The sequence below is a fragment of the Tetrao urogallus genome (assembly GCF_951394365.1).
Source record: "Tetrao urogallus genome assembly, chromosome: 2".
NCBI classification, from domain to species: domain Eukaryota; kingdom Metazoa; phylum Chordata; class Aves; order Galliformes; family Phasianidae; genus Tetrao; species Tetrao urogallus.
The window spans coordinates 26,387,890-26,409,866 of record NC_136814.1 but is presented as its reverse complement, the minus strand read 5'-3'; the positions used below and the strand labels follow the sequence as shown (position 1 = coordinate 26,409,866).

Here is a 21,977-nt window from a genome sequence, read left to right as displayed (position 1 = left end):
CAGTACTCATCTTACTCAGCATCCTTAGCCAACATCAGGTTGAGCAGTTACTTGTTATTGATCCAGGTTCCTCCACTTTTACCTGGAAATGGCAAAGCTTTGGCAGCTAAGGTGCTATGATCAAGCCAAAAGGTAACTTCTAGCTTGTTAGGGATCTCAATATCCAGTACTGTGTATCATATAAATGGCAGATACATTAAATGTCTAGGGCTCCTTCATGGCAGCAGTTGCTCCATAAAGTCTGTAATCCTTCTTAGTAAGAGCTGAACTTGAGATAAGGATCTGAGCGTACCAAATATTCAGTACTTTACTGCAGGCAAAACTGGTTTCTACATTTTCAAAAGAAACTGGCAGAGACCAGACAAACAGCTGTTTTGCAACTGCTTATACTAAAAAACTCAGCCTGCAGAAATGCTAAGACACCTGGCTCCTTCAGACTTGTTCTCATTCACTTCATTATCTATAATTGCTTGACGTTTTCACCACCACTCTGCAGCCAAAATTCCTGGATGTTCTACTCAAGTCACCAGGCAACACCCTGAGCACATTTCTTACCTTTTCTAGCTCCTGCAGGTACACTTGAGCAATGACACACGCAGTTTCAAAGCAAGTCATGACTTCTTCCTCCCTTTCGCACAGGCGAGCACGTGAGGCTATTGAGTTGGTTGAGCGCTCCAGAGACAGACCTGTAAAAGAGCAACACCTTCTTTAACTGGAGTCCACTAAGAGCAACGCAGCCATGTTATACTTCCATTTACTGTCTGACCGCAACGTTTTTCCATATGTAGATTTCCCCACAGTTTTAGTGGCTTTTAGGAAAAAATCCCAAGAAAACAAAATTCTTACACATGCAAGGCATTTTTGTCATGCTGCTCTAACATGGTACCACTGCATGCTCCTACAGCACCTTTCAAACATTTTATGAAGAAAGGACACACAAATCCTCTGTCAGGGAAGAGCAAGTAGAGAAATTATGGCCTATATTTCCAAATATGGCTATAGATTTTGGGTGATTCGATATAAATGCTGTTTATAAAATATAATTTTAATAATGTTATAAATGTTGTCAGAAACAACCTAGCAACGGATGTGAGAATTTCTGAGCATCCACTATTCCAAGTGAAGCTTTCAATAGCTGCAGTTTTAAGGAAGAAACTTGGAGAAAGACAACAATACAGAACTGGAAGACCTGAAGCCTTTTGTGGAAAATCTAAGCACTCGCAAATTGCACATGGACATACTGAGAGTTCTTGGAAAAGCACAAGAAAACTACAAAGTCACCCTCTATTCCAAAGAGAAGAAAAAAAAACCCAACCCACATTTGTTTTTTGTACCATTAGGTCCTTTAACAATCATACAGCACATAAAAAGAGACCCATAGCTGCTGTCCCTACACAAAAATCCCTTATTATCCAGTCCTTGCCTGACCTCTCACTGCTATATCCTTTATTTCCCTAAATCCCCTTGGAGAGGCTATGTATATGCAGACTGATTTTATTCTGATCTATATAGATTCTTATCCCCCACAACACTGCTTGGAAACCTGGGTCTTTTACATCAAACAACTGCACAGATGCCCAGTAGTCCACACAGGTTACAGATTGTTTAGTATGCATTTCCCAGAAAATTTTGTATATAACAACACTCCAATACTAATGAAAAGCTTGTAAGATGTAATACACAACCCTAGCCTTCCTGACACAGGTCAAAAGGATGAGCTGTTTGGACAGGCTCTCCAGGGAAGCAATAAGGATCACCATAGCATATGCCAAAAGAATGTGCCCCATGTGAAGAGCTGCAGCTCAAACCAGGAACCACACCTTTCTTGTACATAATCTAGGGCACCCCACAGAGCTCACCTTAGGACTCCATGGCAAAGGGGAGCCAGGCTACTCCTTGATGAACAATGTGTAGAAGTACTCATTCTAGAGGAGTCTGAGACTCCTAGACATTCTTAGCTTTGTTTATTTTTCACATTCAAAGTTTCTATTTTGTCCCCTTGGTAACTGTGCTAGGAGTTTCCCTGTCTCAAGCTCTACCTTTGAGGCAAACACGAGCAGTTACTTCAGTGGAAGAAGCCCCACATAGAATCATAGAGTCACTCAGGTTGGAAAAGACCTTAAAGATCATCGAGTCCAACCACAACCTAACCATACTACCCTAATCAACAACCCTCCGCTAAATCATGTCCCTGAGCACCACATCCAAATGGTTTTTAAACACATCCAGGGATGGTGATTCAACTGCCTCCCCTGGGAGCCCATTCCAGTGCTTAACAACCCTTTCTGCAGAGAAGTTTTTCCTGATATCCAACCTGAACTTACCCTGGAGCAACTTGAGGCCATTTCCCCTCATCCTGTCACCAGTGAGAAGAGACCAACCCCGCTCTCGCTGTGAGCACCTCTCAGATGTCGGAAGAGAGCAACAAGGTCTCCTCTCAGCCTCCTTTTCCCCAGACTGAACAGCCCCAGTTCCTTCAGCCTCTCCTCCTAGGGCATATTCTCCAAGCCCTTCACCAGCCTTGTTGCCCTTCTTTGGACCTGCTCCAGCACCTCAATGTCCTTTTAGGGGGTGGCTCCCCACTGCCCTGTCCCAGATCAAAGATCCATGGCACACCCCCCAGGATCCACCAAGGAGAAGCACATGTGAGTATCCTGCACCCTTGAAAATCCTGGGGACAATTATCTTGCTGCTTACCACTAACAACCATTCTGTGTTGCCTCCTTTCTACTGACATCCATCTTGCATAGAAGAAAATCCAACAGATTTTGTCCTCCAATCCACTTTTAAAGCCTCTGGCTTTATGTCAAGATTTTTTCCCTACTATTTCAAAGTTTCTCTTCACTCTGTTTCTACATACTAAGAGGGAAAAAAGGATGTTAACTCAATTCTCAAGAGAAAACATCCAGTGGTAAAGCTATATCGACTTACGAATATTACTCTCAGATCTGACTCAACTCACCTCTGAATTTCGAGCCATCCACCTTAACCAAAAATAAAACCAACAAAGTGTTGCATTTCAGAGTCACCACTCTGATCAGGATGCTGCAAGAGCCACCCGAGCACCGTCTGTGTGGGGGCAGCAATCGTGGGAGATGTCACACACAGAACAGGCTGACAAAAACCATTTCCATACCGGCTGCCGCACACTGCAAGGAGCGACTATCTTTAAGCTCTGATGTGGGGGAGGAAAGCAAGCAGCCTTTGCCAGCACCAAGCGACAACAAACAAACCCATCCGCACAGCCACACAAACAGAGGTGGAGCAGAATGAAGATGGGGATACCAACGTTTCCAAAAAGAATTCTTGCTACAGTGATCACAGAGCAATGTATAACATACTGAAAGGAGACAGTATGCTACACTGCACACATTTTTCCACTTGCAAAGGGCAAAAAGGAATGACCCACATGATGTGAAATTAGTCACAGCGCTTCCTGCTCATACTGTATGTGCTGACCTGATGCAATCAGAGCATAAGATTTTCTGCAGAATCTGAACCAGATTCACCACAGAAATACAAGAAAAATCAGAGCAGGCAGGCAGCAAATGCAGCAGACAAAGATAAAGGACAAATTTCCTACTCTGCAGCCGTCCATTCAGCTCTCACAGTGCAAAGTCCCAAGAATTACAGATTTGCTTGAGGTGCAGCTGCGTGTGGATAGCTCTGCTTAAATAGCCACCAGCCCCGACGGCACAAATTCCACTAACTATTCTCCATTCTCCAGTTATCAGCAAAGACAATCCTTTGCAGAATTCCATGCATTTTTAATTCAACTCAATTCCCCAAAAGACACAGGAGACCACTAAATGCGTGGTACGTGTCACACTGGACTTAGCAAAGCATAGCTCCTGCTGAGACTGAATTCACTTCTGGGCAAAACATAAAGCTACAAGCTTTCTGGATAGCTGGTTAAGGAATTTTTTAAAACCAGTTACTTTAAGACAACACCAACTTATAACTCACCTATACCACGATTTTTCTCATACAAATCAGATGCCCAGATTTAAGTAAACAAATATACACAAATACATATTACATAAACATTTCACATACAGAAGATACCATTTTCTAATGGATTTGGCTCAAGTTAAAGAAAGATCTTTCATAAAAAAATAAACTCCTTCTACCTACTTTAGAGACAGCAGCTTTCTATGTATAGAAGCACTACTTTTCTTTCTTGAATAAAGGAAAGGCTTCCATCCACTTCCGTTATTTCTCCAAAAAATCATCTCTGGCTCTTTATCTCTCTAATTTTTGCTTGCTCTTCTGCCATTCTAAAGTAATTTGCATTTATGCCAGAAAAGAAACACACCATAAGGACATAAGAGTTGTCACAGACTGAAGAAATTCCTTCCTGAAGTTGAAATGCACTGCTTTCATTCATGAAAACCTGAGTGGGGACATTTTAGGAAGGTTTATTTCCAGCTTCATCTCATCCAGTCCTTCCCAAAGGAAGAAAACATGTCATGTGGTTCCTACGCTCTGAAGTGACGTTATGAAAAGAACTGGAAAACACACGTGCAAACTGACATAAGAGATCACAGCAAAATTCAGGTTGGATGGGGTCCTGGGAGGTTTATAGCCCGACTTGCTGCTTGAAGAATGGTCAGCACAGCCCCATCAGGGCTTTACCCAGGCAGGTCTTTAAGCCTCTGTGAATAGATGGAGACTGCACAGCTGCTAGGGAGAAGAGAAGGCTAAGGTAGCCTGCTTCTTCCAATTCATTAACTAGTTCCTCACATAGCAGTATTACTCCTACGAATTAGGAGGGATATATCAGTCTAATCACAGTTCTCATCATTTTCATTCTAACATAGGCTTCCATGTGGCCTGGTGTTATGTCTGTGTCAAGCACATCGATAGGAACTCAAAAAAGAGCTTAGGGTGGACTTGTAACTCTGTCAAAAGCATCAGTTCCAGCCTGCAACTCAAGACATACCTATGCTCACAGCCACAGAGACAGGCTACCCCGGCCAGAAGCCAGAGCTGCTAAGCTGAGGACATGCAGTGATGTTACTACAGGAACATAAATAATTTGTCCCAAGGTAAGCCAGGGTGTCAACCACAGCACAGCAGCTGCACACCCTCAGTCCCACAGCCCTTCCAGCACAGGATGTCTTCTGCTGGGCACCTGCAGCCACTTCAGCACAGTTCTAGCAAGTCAGCCCACGCCAAAACAAGACCAGCTCCTGAAACACATACACACACATGAACTAAAATTCAAAGATGCACCAAACACTCTTTCAAAGACAGTAGAATTAAAAGGCACAACCAAACCCTTGTAGAATTGGTATTATGGCCATCCTCCCACTGTCAGCCAAGAGGCCAACTTTACAGCACAGCTCTCAACCAAGCAATCACATTATGATGTCTTGGAAAGCAAAAAGCCCAAACTTCAACAAGACAACGAAGCTGTCTGGATTGGCTTGACATAAGCAAGACCCAGTGTTATGTATTATTTCTGCCACAACTCACAGCAGCTTGAATAATTCACACCAGGGGTCTTGACTTATCCTCCCAGCAACTGGCCTATCAGTTTAATTGCATTTTCTTGCAATGCAAACACAAGTGGAGCAGGAAAGGCCTAGAAGCCCTGGATTTTAAATATATCCATATATTTATATTACATTTTGTGAAAGGGCAGGAGGAAAGAGGTTTTGTTTTGCAAGAATGCTGCACAAGCTTCTTGTGCTATTGCTTCAAATTACTGCCACACAAAAGTCTTGCATCTTACAGCAAGTGCAGAAAACTCGTGACCTCAGCTGAAACCCTCCAAAGACCTTTTAATCCACAACGTGGAAAATGAAACAGGGAAATTGCCTCTGCAAGGCTGCTTAGCTGCACCAAAGCAGAACTCAACACCTACTCCCAGACATTCAACTTTTGGATGCAATAACCTAATCCTAACACTGTTATGCTCATTATGCAAAGGAGAACATCAACTGCTTAGACTTGCACCTACAGCTCTAGCTGATCTCTAAAACCAGGAAACCTTCCTGATTGAGCACACGTGTAGCCAGGGGATGGCAAGCACTGCTGTGAGAAGCCACTTCAGTCACCTCCCCCTGACCAGCTCCACATCGGCTCTGCACGCCTCCCTGCAACACAAAAGTCAGCCACCTCAATCCAAGGACATCTGTTTTCCTGAGCATATCAAGATGTGACGCCTGCAGGCTGGTTGTTCTACAGCTTCACAGCAGATCTTTGAACCTGGACTTTAAACGACAACAAAGCAGTCTCCATCTTTTTGATCATACATCCTTATTCTCCTGAGCAAGCATTTCCAATAAGTACATTCATAAATAATACACAGACTTCTAAACTAATATAATGTGCATGTTATAAAACCTACTAAAATAAAATTTGAAGAATGAGATAAAGGAAAACTAAAAATATTTTTCAATTTCATTAACAGTACAAAATATTTTTTGCATCATTAGAAAAACAGGAATTATATTTTTAGAGAGAGCCGTGTGATGGATTGTGGTTCTGCACTTTTTTTGGCAAAAAAAATCTTTGGTTTACACTGATACAGTGATTGAAAAGTCTGGTTCTTGGGTTTAATTTCATACTCAGTTTTAATGGCTGCCATAGCTGACAAAGGCATGCAGACCCAAAGGGAAGCAGTGCACTGTAGGCTGCACCGACTACATTTCTTTTAATTTTAAATTCACCTAGTATATTTCCCTCTTTCCTGTTGGTCATAAACAATGTTAACAATAAATAGGTTCAAAACCCATCAAAATTCATTATTCGGACAATTTTTAAATGGGTTAGAAATTTGTGTATAGGTAAGAGTTTTTGTAGGTAGCATATTCAGCAACTGCAGCAAAAAAATAGTGACAATCAGACAATGATGGAAACGTTTGCCAACATCTGCTGTAAAAACAGCTTCAGTCGCTTCCTCGCCATTAAAACATCACCTCTACCTTGAAAGGACAGCTAAAACATGTTGGGTTTTTGGTTTTTTTTTTTAAAAACATGCTAGGTAGCATGCTACTGACAGCCATCTGTCATCACAGAAAAGATGAGCAAATTTGGAGCGCTCATCTTTTGTTAAACATTTTTAAGTTCAACAGCTCTTTTAAGCACTTTGTCCACAAGAAAACCAGTGAGGCTGTGAGTGAAAGATGCTTCTGCTCACTTCCCCCCGCATCACAGAGTAGTGCAATAATTCTACTGTTCAAAGGTTTTGTGTTTACAGAACTACCAAACTGTTAACACCTTGGATCACTCTGTGCACCTCCTGGTTTCTCTTCTTTCTACAAAATCTTACCTACAACTGATAACAAATTTCTTGTGATGCCACTTCTGCAGTCTTATCCTAGAAACCCCTTTTTCATTAACTGCAAAGCAGTGGCTCCAAAAGCTGTTACACATGCACGATTTTTTTTTTTCAGAAGCATTGCTTTTATTAAGGAAATCGTTTACACCTTACAGTATATTCTCCAGTGTTTTTCCTTCAGTGGCTTGTTTGTAACACTTCTTCCTTCAAATCTCAAGCAAAGTATTTATTTGCTAACAAAGGAATACATTTTAGCTTGTGAAAGTATTGTCTTTCTATCATTTCAGCCATTTACCACAGCAGGAAGAACAAGTGCTCCTGCAACGGTATGCGGTTTGGCCCTTCTGCTATTGAGAAAGAAATCCTAAAAGAGGCTGCTAAAAATGTATTGCGAGATTCAGTTAAATTTTTTAGTTACTGAATTGAATGTTGCTGGACTTCAAGCATCTCTGGTGTGACCTAATTACAAAGGTAAAAGCAAGGACTGCAGAATGTGACTAATGAAAGGCTCATACTAATACAAATGTCAGCTCCACCATTTTCTTATTGCTCACTTCTGCGTGCATTATCAGCAATCCACAACACCTTGATAGAAATCTTCAAGGTACAAGGGCTACTCCAAAAGTAATGCCTCTATTATATGATGTTGGCCCATGACATCAGAGGCAGGTGTTAGTGATAGGCAGTAGATATTGAACATTCCTGCCACTATTCCACTGTATGTCAGATGGCAGCAGAAGGGCAGTCTCACGCAATGGTGTCTGATATGGAAGTGCACATGAAGCAAAGGAGTGTCTGAATTCCTCCATGCAGAAAATTGGCACTCACTGCCATTCATCAATATTTGCTGAAGCTTTATGGAGACCAAACAAGGCATGCAAGCACACTGAGGTAGTGAGTGATGCATTTAAGCAAGGATGCCATCATAGCAGCTGTGAAACAGTGGATCACCTTCATGGATGCAGATTTTCATAGACTCTTGTTTATTGCTGGAAAAATGAGAATCTAACGGTGGCAACTACACTGAAAAATAGCACTCTGCAGCTGAGAATTTGCTGTACCAGATAGTGCTACTGTGTTCTCTGCATCTGTTCCAGTTTCCACAAAAATAAATAAAAGGCATTGCTTTCAAAGCAACCTACATATTTTCCTTCTGAACCCCAATGGAGCATTTGTACATCCCTGGTTTGTACCAGGACACCTCCACTCTATGATACATCTGACGGCAGTAAAGGAGATGGCACTGCTGGACTACAGCAAACAGGTGAGAGCAGCGTTCTCTCACAACTTGCTGACTTGGTCAACATCATCCACATACTTTCACAGACAAAGAACTACATTTGTCTCTAGTCTAAATGCAGCAGGCAAAAGTGGAGAAGCAGAAAAGCCAAGCGGACGGGGCACAACAGAGTGTGGCTGCACTGATAATCTAGCACTGGGATGTAGTGTTTGGGCTCACTGCATCACTGCCAGGCAGCAGCACCAGTGAGAAAGTTCTTGTGTAAAACTGCAGTCCCTGAATCAGAGTACACTTCAATATGCCCCTGGGGGTGTTCAAGGCCAGGTTGGATGGGGCCCTGGGCAGCCTGGTCTAGTATTAAACGGGGAAGTTGGTGGCCCTGCTTGTTGCAGAGGCACTGGAGATTCAGGATCCTTGAGGTCCCTTCCAACCCAGGCCACTCTGTGATTCTGTGATGTACTTTTGCAGCTGAAGAGGAAAAAAAAAGGGACTACAACTTAACAAAGCACCTGCATCTACAAAGCAGAGCTTTTGCCTACCAGACAGCTACCCTGATGTCAGCACAAATAAACTACATGCTCCCTGTCTAGTTGACATAATTGTAGGCAGTAGCTTTGAAGCATACATGAGGTACAGAACAAAGTCTCTTCCTCTGATGTGCATCAGCATTTAAAAGAGACAGTTTTTGTTAAGCAAAAGTGCAAACAAGCTCTGCAAACAAAATGCCTTATTCTCAGCATCAGACTACACCACACTTTCCTGCATTAACCAGCAATGCCATCTGCAAGGCTGCCAGGCTCCAGAGCAACGAATGGGGGTCCCAGCCATGTCAAAATATGTTCAGATAACAGCTCTCCTGGTCTGAACTGGATTAGAGTAGAAGATGTTTAGAATCCCTCAAGTAAAAGCCTACAGTAAGCAGGCCACGCTGACAATTGTGCCATATTGATACCAAAGTGAATTGGTGTAAGCAGGGAGGGAATCCACACCCTCAGGATTTTTCCCTGCCCCTTACAGCCTATCACCCATCTTTGCTCTATGGGTACATTACAGCAAGATGCCCTCCCGTCAGCCAGAAGCAGCAATGCAGGCGGGATGTACGTAAGGTGAGAGGCAGTGGTGGAAGGACAGAGGAAGAGCTGGATTCTCCCTTTGTACCACAGCAAAACTGTAAGTGTTCCTTACAGTCACAGGGCTAACAAACTGTAATGCAGGAATGGATCGTCTTTATCTTGACACAGGCAATTACAACATGTTTTACTTTCCCTTATTACAGCCCAGAAAGGACAAGGAAAATGATTTATCTGAACATGGAAAAGTGTCATCACCCTTCCAATAATTCTCTTCTACATTTGTCTTACTTATCAAGACAAGTCATATCCTTACACAGCAAAAAAGAGAGGATGTAGGAATCTTATGCTCTACAGAAAAGTTATTCTTGGACAACTTGACCTCTTATGATCAGCCAATGGAACAATACCAGGCACAGAAATACACAGTCATAAGGATAGATGTGATGGTTGTGGGGTTTTTTTGGCATCAAACAGTCAGGACAGCATTCTAAATGCTAGTCTGGGAAAGGAGAGTGTGACTTGCAAGCTTCTATGTCCTCAGAAAAAAGGACAAACTGAGAAAGTATACAATTAGCCTGCAACATGTTTGTAAACTGTCACCTGGACGAAACATGTTTCCAGCAAAAAGAAATTGGAAATGTGAATTCCCTTTGAAAGGAGGATAACAAAATAGATTATGACTCTGCAAAACTACACAGCATTTCTAAACTCAGCTTATCTGCACTTGCAACTGTTTAAACTGCTGGTTCTTGAAATTATTTCAGTCACTGTTCCAGCACACTCACTAGTTTGGGTATTGCCATCTTATTCAACAAAGACCAAGTACATAGAAATGCCACACCACAAAAGTTAACTAGAAATTCAGGTTTTGGAAGGACTTTCCTTAGAAGTATGACTGTTTGAGTTAAGCCCACAACATGAACTATTTAATTATTTGAACAAAATTTATCTTCACAGCACGCAATGGGCAGCATTAAGTAAAAAAAAGAAAGCAAACTGAAGTTAGAATTTGATGAAATGCTGAAATTAGTCTTGAAAATAAAGGCTCTCTTCCATGAAGCAAAAAAAAGAAAAAACAAAAACAAAAACCAACCCCCTCCTCTCTTTCTTCCTCTCATCTAACTCCATTTGTTTAATCTAATGAACAGCTTTTCAAAGCTGAAGAATCAATACAGCACTTAATTGCACCTAGAGAATTAGTCGTGCTGTAGAAAACAGTATTAAAAAATAATGAATGACATGCAAATGTAAAGGACTTCCCTGAAGCATATGAACGAATAGGTGAAGTACCTTCTGATTAGGTAGAATGAAAGATAATGATAATACCACAGCTATGTTTAGCAGATGCAAACCCACATTTTTAATACTTCTCAAACCAACAAGAAATACAGTAAGAATGTAATGAAGAAGCAAAAAGGAAGTTTAAAATAGATGATTAAAAAAAATGAGGCACAAACTGATCCATCTACAAGTCATGCTAAAACCAAGTACGTAGTTCTCAAATGATCTGACTAAAAGTTCTATCTTTCTTTTTATTATTTCTTAAAAGATTTGTTTCTCTGCATACTTGTGATACCACCATTTTCCATCCAGAGCACTGTTACAACCTGCAAGCAATCAGTTCCGGTTTTATAAATCTGAGATTGAGATTTTACATGGAGAGAAAGCAGAAAAATATCCTTTCAAGCAATACTGACCTCACCTTGGAAGTTTTAAAAGACACAACCTTACAAGAAACGTGCAAGTGTGAGACCAGTCCTAAAGGCAACTAAACAAACACAGAACTCTGAAAACCCACAGAGCTGATCTAAACCCAGAATCCCTGACGGATTTTTAAACTCTGGAAAAGCCCTCACATGCTGGGCTCAGAGCTCTGCTACCATCAGTCTAACTCACAGCTCCTGGGAAAGCTCCAAAGAATAGTGGCTGACTTGAAGCATGCGCATGGCTCGGTCTAGAAGCATTGGCATCGTGACCTTATGGTTCTGCAGAAGGGTCACATTACTGCTCTTCAACACCTTCAAATGGCTGAAGTAGGGTATAGGACAAAATACAGAACGTTCCAAGCCACGGGACTGAAAAAAATTCTTATATATGTGATTCGTGGTTGACTTGTAACAAAATACAAACTCCCCAAGGCTTCTCACAGTCACAACATTTAATTATCTTTTCCACATGTTTTTTTCTGAGATTTCAAAAACGCTGAGCTCCATATTGAAACCTTTTGATACAACAGGGCTCCTTTTCTAAGGTTTTCAAATATCTCACAGCTGTTAGAAATCAACGTAGCAGAGATTCACCTCAGCATTCCTTAGCCTCCCGCAAGCACATCACCCCACAGCTTCCTTCCAGCCGCCACCACACCAGGCCTTCACTCCATCCGCATCAGACACCGACTGAGGAGGCCATGAGTCAGCCCAGCACTGCAAGCTTCTGACTGTACAGATTCAGACCTGGTCTCTCACACTGAGAGATCTGATACTGCTGAAATTAGCAGTAAAGACACAAAAATCATTAAAGGATGGACAAAAGGAAACAAAGAGGTAGCGGGACTGCTAAAGCCCTACTTCCCAGGAAAGCAGCTAGAAACTATTTGCATTCTTATTTCACCACTGATTCGCATGCAGAGATTCAGATAGGAAGTCAGTGGCCTGGCATCAGCCCTGCTGGATGCAAGGAGCTCCTCCCTACGGAGTGACTCACCCCACAGCAGCTCTGACACTGCACATCCCATCAGAAGTGCTGCAGAAGTCTCCAGAACTGCCAGTCATGACAGAGCCAAGGGCCCATATGCCGATTAAGTCCTCCCCACGCCTTCATGACTCAGGTTGGCAACAGGCTGCAAAAAAAGGCTGGGCATCATGCAGCTCCCAAACAAAAGAGGCTTCAGACCTCTGGGTGCACCACCTCCCTGCACTCACACCAAGTACTTAGGAAACAAAAGAGGAGAGAGCACAATTCCATTGGGACTAATCCAAAAAGCGTTTAAAAAGAACAAAAAACAGCACAAGTATGCAATTCACATTACATCTTTTTCATATTTTTAATATATATACACAAAACCTACCCTAGAAGAGCTTAAAATGGCTCTGACACTACAGAAAATGACTGAGTCAACAGACAAGTTAGCTATGGGAGATCTTTTTCCTACTTCCTTTTTTCAGTTTTGCCACTGACTCACAGCATGACAGAAAGCAACTCACTTCAGTTCTCCACAACTCTAAGTTCCTATCTGAACAACCAACTTAATGAACTTCACTTGTCTACATAAAATTTATTTCAATGACACTCACTGTAAAAAGCCAAATACCCAAAGCAGCAATATCACCAGGCAAGAAATTACTCCATTCACATTTCTGCAGAGATCAGTGATGTGAGCTAGGGAATTAAAACCTCCAAACACAAAAATATAGGAATATATAACCCTCATATAGCTACAAAAGCTAATTTATTTAGACACAACTATTCCACAAATAAGGAATTTAGGTGAGCTTAAGTCCTGGCTAGAGATACTTTGCTTTGAAAAGGGTTAGGTTGTGACCAACTGTACCATAGTCGAGAGATCTATCCACTGGGAGCAGATGGGGATCACTGCAGTTTCCGCAGCAAGCACTGCCAGAGGGAAAGCAAGCCAATGGACTTACATTTACATGTGCAGTTTTGTAGTTCTGTCTGCATATCTCAAATGGGCAACACAAGTAACAAAACCACAGTGCATCCCAAAAGAATAAGAAGCAATACACAAGCAAGTTTTATTACTCAATATGGTTTCTCGCAACTACTTGCATCAGCAATTACCTGCCATACTGTAAACCAAGTAGAGGTTTTAAGGTGGAATTAACCTCACAGAAGATGAGGAAGAAGGAGAGAGACACATACAGTCCAACCACCCATTAACTCACAACAGAGATTAACAGTCATTGCTAAGAATCAAACTGTTGTTAGTGCTCCACTCAGTGCCCACAGGACTATGATGTGCTACTCCTCTCCCTTCAGTGCAGGGATTTGAGAACAGGAGAAGCAGAAGCCATCAGCTTAGATACTGAAAGAATCTTAACTTCCGACATTTATCCTGCAATTTGTTGGTAACTCAAACCCTAGTAATCATAAACAATTTCAGGAGTTCATGTGTGAACTCAATTTGCGTGGAAGCCAACAGAGCAAGGCAAGCAAGGAAACTTTTCCTGCTCTTCAACTTCTACAGGTCAATTAGTAAGGCAGCAAATTTGTATCTCTTCTTACCATACCATCAAACAACCACCTGCTACCATTCTTCAGAGGTCACTCAGATTTAGCTCAGCATCCAGCCTTCAGTATTGTGGAATTCAAAAGGTGCTCTAAGAAAGCAACCTCAGTTTCACTGTCTCATGTTTCATTTCTACCCCATACTGGATTTGCACAGATCCTCTTTCTCACTGTGTTTTAGTTTGTCTCCAACATTAAAATGGTTAAGTATGAGTGCCTCTGATGTGACTATTTTTCTTGTGATCCTTCCTGCACTATCCTTGAGAACAGTACTACCTACACAAAAAAACAAGATGGCTTCATGTTTATATTAAGTGGTAACAAGCTCAGGTGTGTTACTGGGTGAACATGGGTATTCTGGCCCCTTCCTCCCATTACAAAAGATCAGAATGAAAAATTAAGCAGGAAATTGAAGTTCCTGAAATAAAGAGAAAATAAAGATAGGGTTCTGGCTTTTTTCGATTGTTGCATTAATGATCCCTGCAGAAATGTTATCAGTGATTCTCATGAGTGGCCTTACAGAAGGTTTCAGCTTGTATAAGCTAACAGTAATTCAACCAAAGGCATTATGGATCAACAGAATTTCTACACAGACACCAAATGAAAAAAAAAAGGAAGAAGTCCTTATACTAACATTTAAGTAAATTTTAAGTAATTCAAATTCATGTTCTGCTACTTATCCTGCAGCTGTAGCTTGGGCAGACACATTTTGAAAACAAAATTTAAATCCACACTTCTGTTGTCACAGTTTCCTGTGCAAGTTTCTAGCACCTGCTTCTGTAAAACTGGTGTGTCGATCACACAGAATGCTGAAACCATGATCCCAGGAGTGAGCACTTTCTTCAAAGTTAGCTGGGCAAGCTCCATTCTGCTGGACTTTTTGGTCAAAAGCTCTGGTAGGATATCAAGTGACTTACTATATACCCTGATATCCAGGCTAATCTGGAAGTAATCATTATAGAGGATAAATGCTGGGAAACAGGACTGCAAAGAGGTAACTTTGCAATACTGGGAGCGCCTTATGGTTTATAAACAAACACATGTGCAAAAAAAATATTTGTATTCCACACTAACCTGTTGAAAAAAAAAAAAATTAAAGCCTGATCCTCTGAGCTAAACAACTCCACCTCCTGCATCTTCATAAGGCAGTGTGGCCATCATCTACCACAGAAGTCTTCCAGGGCAATGTAATTGTGTCAGCATTCATGCATACCTTGTTATACTCTCATCTCACCAAGGACCTTATCCAATTCCCAGAGTGTACCACTAGTCAGTCTCAAAAAACAAACAAAAAACCCTACAATAAATGGACTAGTAGTCACTCACTCTTCTGTACCATGCAAGCATTAGTATAAGTTACAGGTAAATTAGTCCTACTCCACAAAAGCTCATTAACAAAGCAGATTCAACCAGTGCCACAGCAAACATAACCAAAGCAAGCAAGGCAGCAAAAACAGCTTTTAAAAAAAAAAAAAAAAAAAGGAGAATGTGTGAGTTCACAGAACACCCAATTATCATCAGCAATACTAGCAGCCCAGTCAAACAGCACGTTGGGTTGATTTGGCATCACTCTTTTACATACCAGTTGAAGGTATCTGATCATCACAGAGTTCTCATTCACCTAATTAGCTGGTGGACATGCTGAAAAGAGTAGAAAGCAGTAGATAGGTAGCAGTACTTGAGCAACATTTATAAAGAAACTGAAAGCAAATGAAGGAGAAGGCTACTGATCTTCCCCCTCCCAAATCAATATCCAACTAGAGCCTTCCTTTCACCCACTCAAAACTGAAACACACTTTCACTATCAACAGAGGCAGTTTTGATTAAAATCTCTCAGTGCAACATTCATAGAAATAAAAAGGGAAGGAGATTCCTGTTTGTACAATAGGCCTGATTCCGTGTGATATACATTGCGAAAACATACTACCCTGATTTGAAAGCACATATTGCATTAGTCCAGAGTTTAACACTTGGTTACAATGTCCTCGTTTATTTCACAGAAATCATTAACATTTACAAGTGGATGAACTCTATGAGAAAACACAGGCCCCAATTAAGCTGAATGGTTGATTTAGATTTTCACAAAAACACATAGCATAGGTGTGTTGCTGATTCACAGCCAACAGTTACCACACTATTTCCAATGTCAAGCTTTTTTTTGCAAGTCAGCCAGTTTTAAAAACCATGGACTAAGACTCCATAATGCCTTTAAAATTAAGCTACACCGACCACAGCCAGTAGGATTTTCTAAAGGTACAACACTGCCCTAATTCTGTTCCAATCTTGGAAATGTAACTTCAACCTCAACAGCATATTTCAAATATACATACGTGATCCTTTACCTTTAATAACAAAGGCTTCAGCCACCAGACGCAGCATGTACAAAGGTTCATCTTTTGTTGAGAGGTCATCAATTCCTGCTTTTGCATACACGCTGATGGCATCTCTGTAGGATCCCTCTACATAATGAAGCTTTCCAAGGATCAGCATCGTTTCGGTCATATATTTAGGCTGAAAAGGAGGTGGGGGAAAGAGTGAATACATGGTAAATAACAGACAGCACAAATGAGGTACTCAAGAACAAACTGAGCAAAACTAAGAATGCTTTATTCTTAACCTTGCCAACTACACAGGTTGGAGTAAGAAGGATTTAAGCGTCTAGTGATTTTTGGGATAAGCTTGTGAGAGAAGCAAACCACAGATGTCAAGGACCTACTCTGAAGTAGCTGACCCTATTCTATTCATTCACCAGCCTCTGCTAACACAAAAGCTTACCAGTGTCAGAACTAGCCACATACGCATAAATCCCCTGCATTGAAACTAGGGAGAAAGTGTTGTTCAGTCAGCTACTATCCTCTCCTCCATACCTTTAACTAAAGAGCAGGAAAGCTCCCAAACTTTCTCAAGGTAGAAAAAAAGAAGGCATGTCTACCATTTTTAAGATTTGACTGGTTTCCTAAGGATTGAAAACATCCATACAAACTGATGAAGAAAAAAAAAATCTCAGTAAAATACTAATGTTCAGACCCTTCTTGTGCTTCAGAAAGCATGAAGTGATTCCTAACTCTTTGCCCTCCTTTTCTCAACACACTCAATCAATACAGGCCAAATCTTACATCAGTAGCTAAGTCATCTCCAAGAAAGAAACAGTAATTGCAATTCCTGAAGCCAAACCTAACACTAAGACCTGAGAAAATTCAGTGGTTCCATCCGTTACTGGGGTTGAACTATAAAGCTGGACGCATTATGCTTCCTTCCCTAACCATATATTTTTTAAATATACTTCCAAGAAGTTAACAAGGAGCACCCCTGGGAAAAAAAAAAAAAACTAAGCATGTGTGCCACAGCAAGCAATCCAAGTATAACACACACTTCAAGGATAACTAGCCCATAAGTTTCAGGACTAAAAGTAATACAAGTCTAGAACTTCAGACTGTTGTAATTCATAGACTTCTTAAAGCTATTTTTACAACTGTGTCTCCAAGGATGCCAACAATTGTTGATCTTGAAACTTTCCTAAAGCTCTGCAGCTTAGCTTATGTGCAGCTACAAACCATGTACCCAGACCATGAAATAAACCTGAGGCACAATTTCACCTAACTTCTCTAGCAGAGGCTGAGAGAAATGCCAGGCTGTAATACTGGACCTGCGCTACAAACTCAGACACCCAGCAGCTGCTCACAGCAGGTCTCACATCCATCAGGAGCTGCACACAGTTCCCTCAGCCCATGAGCAGCAGGAGGTCCAGCAGACAGGCTAACCCAGCAACACTGTTCTGTGGCCATGCCCCAACACTGCAGAGAGCTCTACCTCTTCCTCATCAAAAATAAACACTATATATTTGCAGCACATCATCTGTTTGGATGCACTACATCCAACAGAAGACACTGCAAAGGGGCACTGAATTACCAGTACATCAGTAATGCCTACAAATACAGCATGGTACACAGAGGGACGTGATAAGGCAATGTCCTTCCTATCAGGCTAACAAGTGCACAAGAAAAATATCAGATTAACAGGAATCACAGTGACAGAGCCCACTTACTCGCAGTTTTCCTCTGATTAAGACATTGGTCAGATGCTGCTTAGCCTCACTCAGTTTTGGCTCATTCCTCTCTGTCAGTGGAACAGAGTCCTTCAGTTTGGCAAAGTTTTCCTTCAAGCATTCTTCCAGCAAAGCTTCTGCAAGCAGCATACTCCCATAGTCCTCTGAAAGCACACATCAATCAACAAGAAACATCACTTAAGAGCTGATCACTCAAGAATGCTATTTTTATAATATAAATAGCGTTAAATTAGCAATTAAATAGTGTTAAAGAATGCACCACCTTCAAGAGACAGAAATAGTAATAACCCCTAGAGACAGTAAGAAATAATGGGGGGGGGGGAGGGAAGGGGGAAGAGAAGTTGCACTAACTTCGAGCTACTTGAAACCTTATGACACTTCCTTTTAACTTGAAGATCTCTCCCCAATAGGATCCTATAGCTTTGACAGCACAGTTCATTCTCGCGCTAGAGTGACACGGCTGCAAACCAACAGATAATGCTTTCAGAGCAACCAAACCGCTGTTACGCTTAAGGGAACAAGCCAAAGTCCCAGCTCCACGCGCCACAGCCTCGCTCCTCAGCGGTTCTCCCACGGACAGGCGAGGCGCAGCCCGCGCTTCAGCCCAGACGGGATCCTCAGAAGACGGCCGGTTCGGAGCCCTGAGCCGGGGGGCTTCAGCACAGCGCTCCGCCGAGCCGAGCACAGTGACCCGCGCACGGAGCGCCCCGCTCGCCCCCGAGCCCCGCCGCAGCAGGGCTCCGACCCGCTGAGCACAGAAGCTTACCCGTTTCCTCCGTGCCCCCCGCCGCCACTTTCCGCCGGGTGCGCGCCGGCGGCAGCAGCTGCTGCTGCACCAGGAGCCGGAGCTGCCCCCAGTGCCCCTCCGCCCGGCACCGCTCAATCTCCCCCTCCAGCTTCACGTGAGACAGCGGGCCCTTAGCCGCCATCTTAGCGCGCGCGTGCCCGCCCTGTCCGGCGGCAGCCCCCGGCCTGCACGAAGCCGCCCAGACACGGCGGGGCGGGGCGGGGCGGGAACAGTAAGTACGCTTCCCCTGGCGCTGTCGGGCGAGCTAGGGGCCGCGAGGCAGGGCCCGCCTCAATCGCGCGAACCACGCCCCTCACTGTAAGCCCCGCCCTCGCCCCGCCCGCTCTACCTGGCCGTCAGCGAATGCTCCACGTGGAATTCCAGCGGCGGTGACGTCCGGTGCGGCCGATGGGCGGGGCGCGCCTGCGCAGTAGCAGAGGGGCGGTGTGATGGTGGTGGGCCCGGCGCGGGGAGGCTCCACCTGCTGGGCACGGCGCGGTGGCCGCTATCCGCCGGCGGGTTCGTAGCGCGGCCGGGTCGCGGTGTAGCCGCGCCGAGGGGCAGGGCCGGGCGTAGGGCCGCTGTCATGGCCCCCTTCTCTGGGCGCCGAGGAGGGCGGGGGATAAATGTAAACAACGGCTGTGCTGGCTTCACGGTGTCCGGATCGATGCGCCGCGGTGCTGAGCGCGAACTTTGGCCCCGTTACCGCGGGCAGGGCTGCGTTCTGGAGTTCGGCCGGGCTGTTTCGTCCCGTTTTGGTCTAAGGGAGTGTGTGTGTGTGTGTGTTCTTTTTTCCAGGAGACCACGATGGCCCCCGTGAGCTTTAGGAGCCCTCTGCTGTTCTGCCTGGTGGCCGCATGGCTCGGCCCTGTCCCGGCCGAGGAGCCCGCGGCGGAGAGTCTGTCCTCACACGGCCGCCTCGATAAGAACTTGGTGCAGGATAAAGAGTAGGTGCTCTGCGAGTACGAACTTCTCCGTGCTTTGCTCGTCTCTGAAGTCAGGTTACGTGAGCTGGGTCGCAGCCTGGGGCACCCTCTGTCCTCGCGGTGTTGTATGAACGGGTGGAGTCAGAGATGAGGCATTCGCTCAGTAAGTTTAGTAGGGATGTGAGGTATATGGAAAGGTCGTACTGGACCTTTAGTCCCGTTCACAGTATGAATCATTCCTTACAGGCATCTTGGCTACCTAGATCAGCGTAACATAAACAAAGCTGTGTTTTGAAGAGGTAGGGGAGAGTTTTATTCTTCCTTGCTTCTTCATACATAAAAGAGACTTGGCAGCAATGACATTCCCTGCTTCACGTTTGACTGGGAGCGATCTTCCTCCAGTTACTGGGCTTTAGAAGGCAGCCAGAAGGAGATTCAGGGCACTGCTTCACTTTTCTATAATCTGTTAAGTACGCCAGAAGAAACAGGGACAGCTATCTATGATACCAGAGACCACCACAGCACCTGTAGCAAACAACCTTTGTACCCTCCTCATTTCATTATAAAATACCTTTCAGTTGTGGGCAGTGTGCAGGGTGCTTTAGAGATACGTGGTATCCATGTACTTGGCTGCTTGATCTAAGACTAAATTTTACGTAAATCAAGAATTAATAATTAACTGTTAACACTGGGTTTTGTCGTGTTTTTTTTTCTTCTTTTTTCCATAGCCACATCATGGAACATTTAGAAGGAGTTATTGAAAAACCGGAGTCTGAGATGTCTCCACAAGAGCTGCAGCTGCATTACTTCAAAATGCATGATTACGATGGCAATAATTTGCTAGATGGGTTAGAGCTTGCTACTGCTATATCACATGTCCACAAAGAGGTAGATGAATATTGTAATAGTTTGTATGCTTAGAAAAAGTTCTGAAAAGCAGTTCGATGTAGAGCATCTACAATACACCTTCAGGGCAGTTACAGTACAACAGTTTGGTCTGAAAATGAGACTGTCTCCCATTTGGTTTGACTTATAAAAGTCCTGCCTTCATCACAGTGTTTCACATCACAGTTTTCAAGAAGATTCCGCTGTAGTTTAAACTTCAGTGTGAATGAAGAGTGGAAGTGATTTGATAGAGAGGATTCTTCAATTGGCAGAGATGGGGAGAGGAGAAAGGGAAATTATCCAAATTGGAATTAAGCTAAAACAAGGTTATTGAAGTAGCATGTGGTGATGCTGCTGCAGGTCCTGAGACTGCTGTTTTCAATTCCAAAATGTCGCTGCTGTGAGTATGCAAAGTACAGGAGACCTCTGCACATAGTGTGACAAGAACCAGTCATAGCGTGCCTTTATCTTTTCCTAAACACATTGTCATCCTGGCTATGAACATTTAAGGACAAATGGAGATATAATTGCTTTGGAAAGATAATGCTGACACAGTATCTCATACTGACCTTTCAAAAATTACAATTCAGAATATAACTTCATGTATATTGTTTTGAAAGGCAGAGAATGTAGACTTAATAGCTTGCATCTGGTAAAATTTGCTTATATTGAAATAAATAATTACATAACACCTAGTGCCACATTAAACATCAAACATGAGCTGCTTAACAAAAACCAGTTGTCAGTAATCTGTCAAATGTGCCGCTGCATGAGAAAGATGGCTTAACTGTTGTCTTGTTTTTTTGTTGTTGTAGGAAGGTGGTGAGAATACCCAGGCAATGAAAGAAGAGGAGCTAATTAGTCTAATAGATGACGTCTTAAGAGATGATGATAAGAACAATGATGGATACATTGACTATGCAGAATTTGCAAAATCACTGGAATAAGGTTTTGAAGGGGGCTTGTTTCTCCATCTAACAGAATGGGAATGTGACCCAGTATAATGTGATTTATTAATCATGTCAACCTTTGTGCTGAGGTATTTGTGAGCTGAAGTGTCCAGTTGAATTTGTTTGCAAACTCTATGTGTTAAGAGGCTGGCTAATCTCAGAATGGTAGCCACGCTTGACTAAAAGTAGGTACGTATATGAATCTCGAATGATGGAAGCATCAAAATATTTCCATAGGCCACAGCTGGCAAACTCTTAAGCTAAATGTGAATACTTAATACAATCAAATACAATCCAAATTCCTCTTTTTTTTTAATTGAGTTGTATAAAACTTGTTTGCTTACGTCTTCTACTTTAATTTATGACATACCTAGAAAGAAAAGATGATGACTGCGTAAAGTTGTATATAAAGAAGAAATTTCCTTTTTGCTAATTTCAAAGGAAATTTTCATAGTATGGTGCTTGAAACAGCAATTGTAGAAGATGAAGGTGGTTTGTGTTTGAGGTCCCTCTGATA

General features: G+C 42.8%; 2 protein-coding genes across 6 annotated transcripts in view; one reads left to right on the top strand and one right to left on the bottom strand.

Moving 5' to 3' along the window:
• TTC7A (tetratricopeptide repeat domain 7A) overlaps positions 1–18,841 on the bottom strand; it is a gene marked incomplete at both ends in the record, with an annotated part of 161,190 nt that extends 142,349 nt beyond the window's left edge. For 4 of the 5 annotated variants that reach the window (XM_079532944.1, XM_079532945.1, XM_079532947.1 and 1 more), the window contains 4 exons: positions 556–686; positions 16,189–16,357; positions 17,892–18,055; positions 18,679–18,841. In XM_079532944.1, the coding sequence (XP_079389070.1) occupies positions 556–686; positions 16,189–16,357; positions 17,892–18,055; positions 18,679–18,841 (627 nt within the window). Of the gene's footprint in view, positions 1–555; positions 687–15,428; positions 15,450–16,188; positions 16,358–17,891; positions 18,056–18,678 lie in introns of those variants that run through there. The other variant, XM_079532948.1, reaches the window with a different exon arrangement.
• A 665-nt stretch (positions 18,842–19,506) lies between these two features.
• Positions 19,507–21,457, top strand: MCFD2 (multiple coagulation factor deficiency 2, ER cargo receptor complex subunit; the record flags this gene model as incomplete). Its single annotated transcript, XM_079532873.1, has 3 exons — positions 19,507–19,646; positions 20,354–20,513; positions 21,326–21,457. The coding sequence occupies 3 exons, from the start codon at positions 19,507–19,509 to the stop codon at positions 21,455–21,457; spliced, it is 432 nt and encodes a 143-aa protein (XP_079388999.1).
• Between the last annotated feature and the right edge of the window lie 520 nt (positions 21,458–21,977).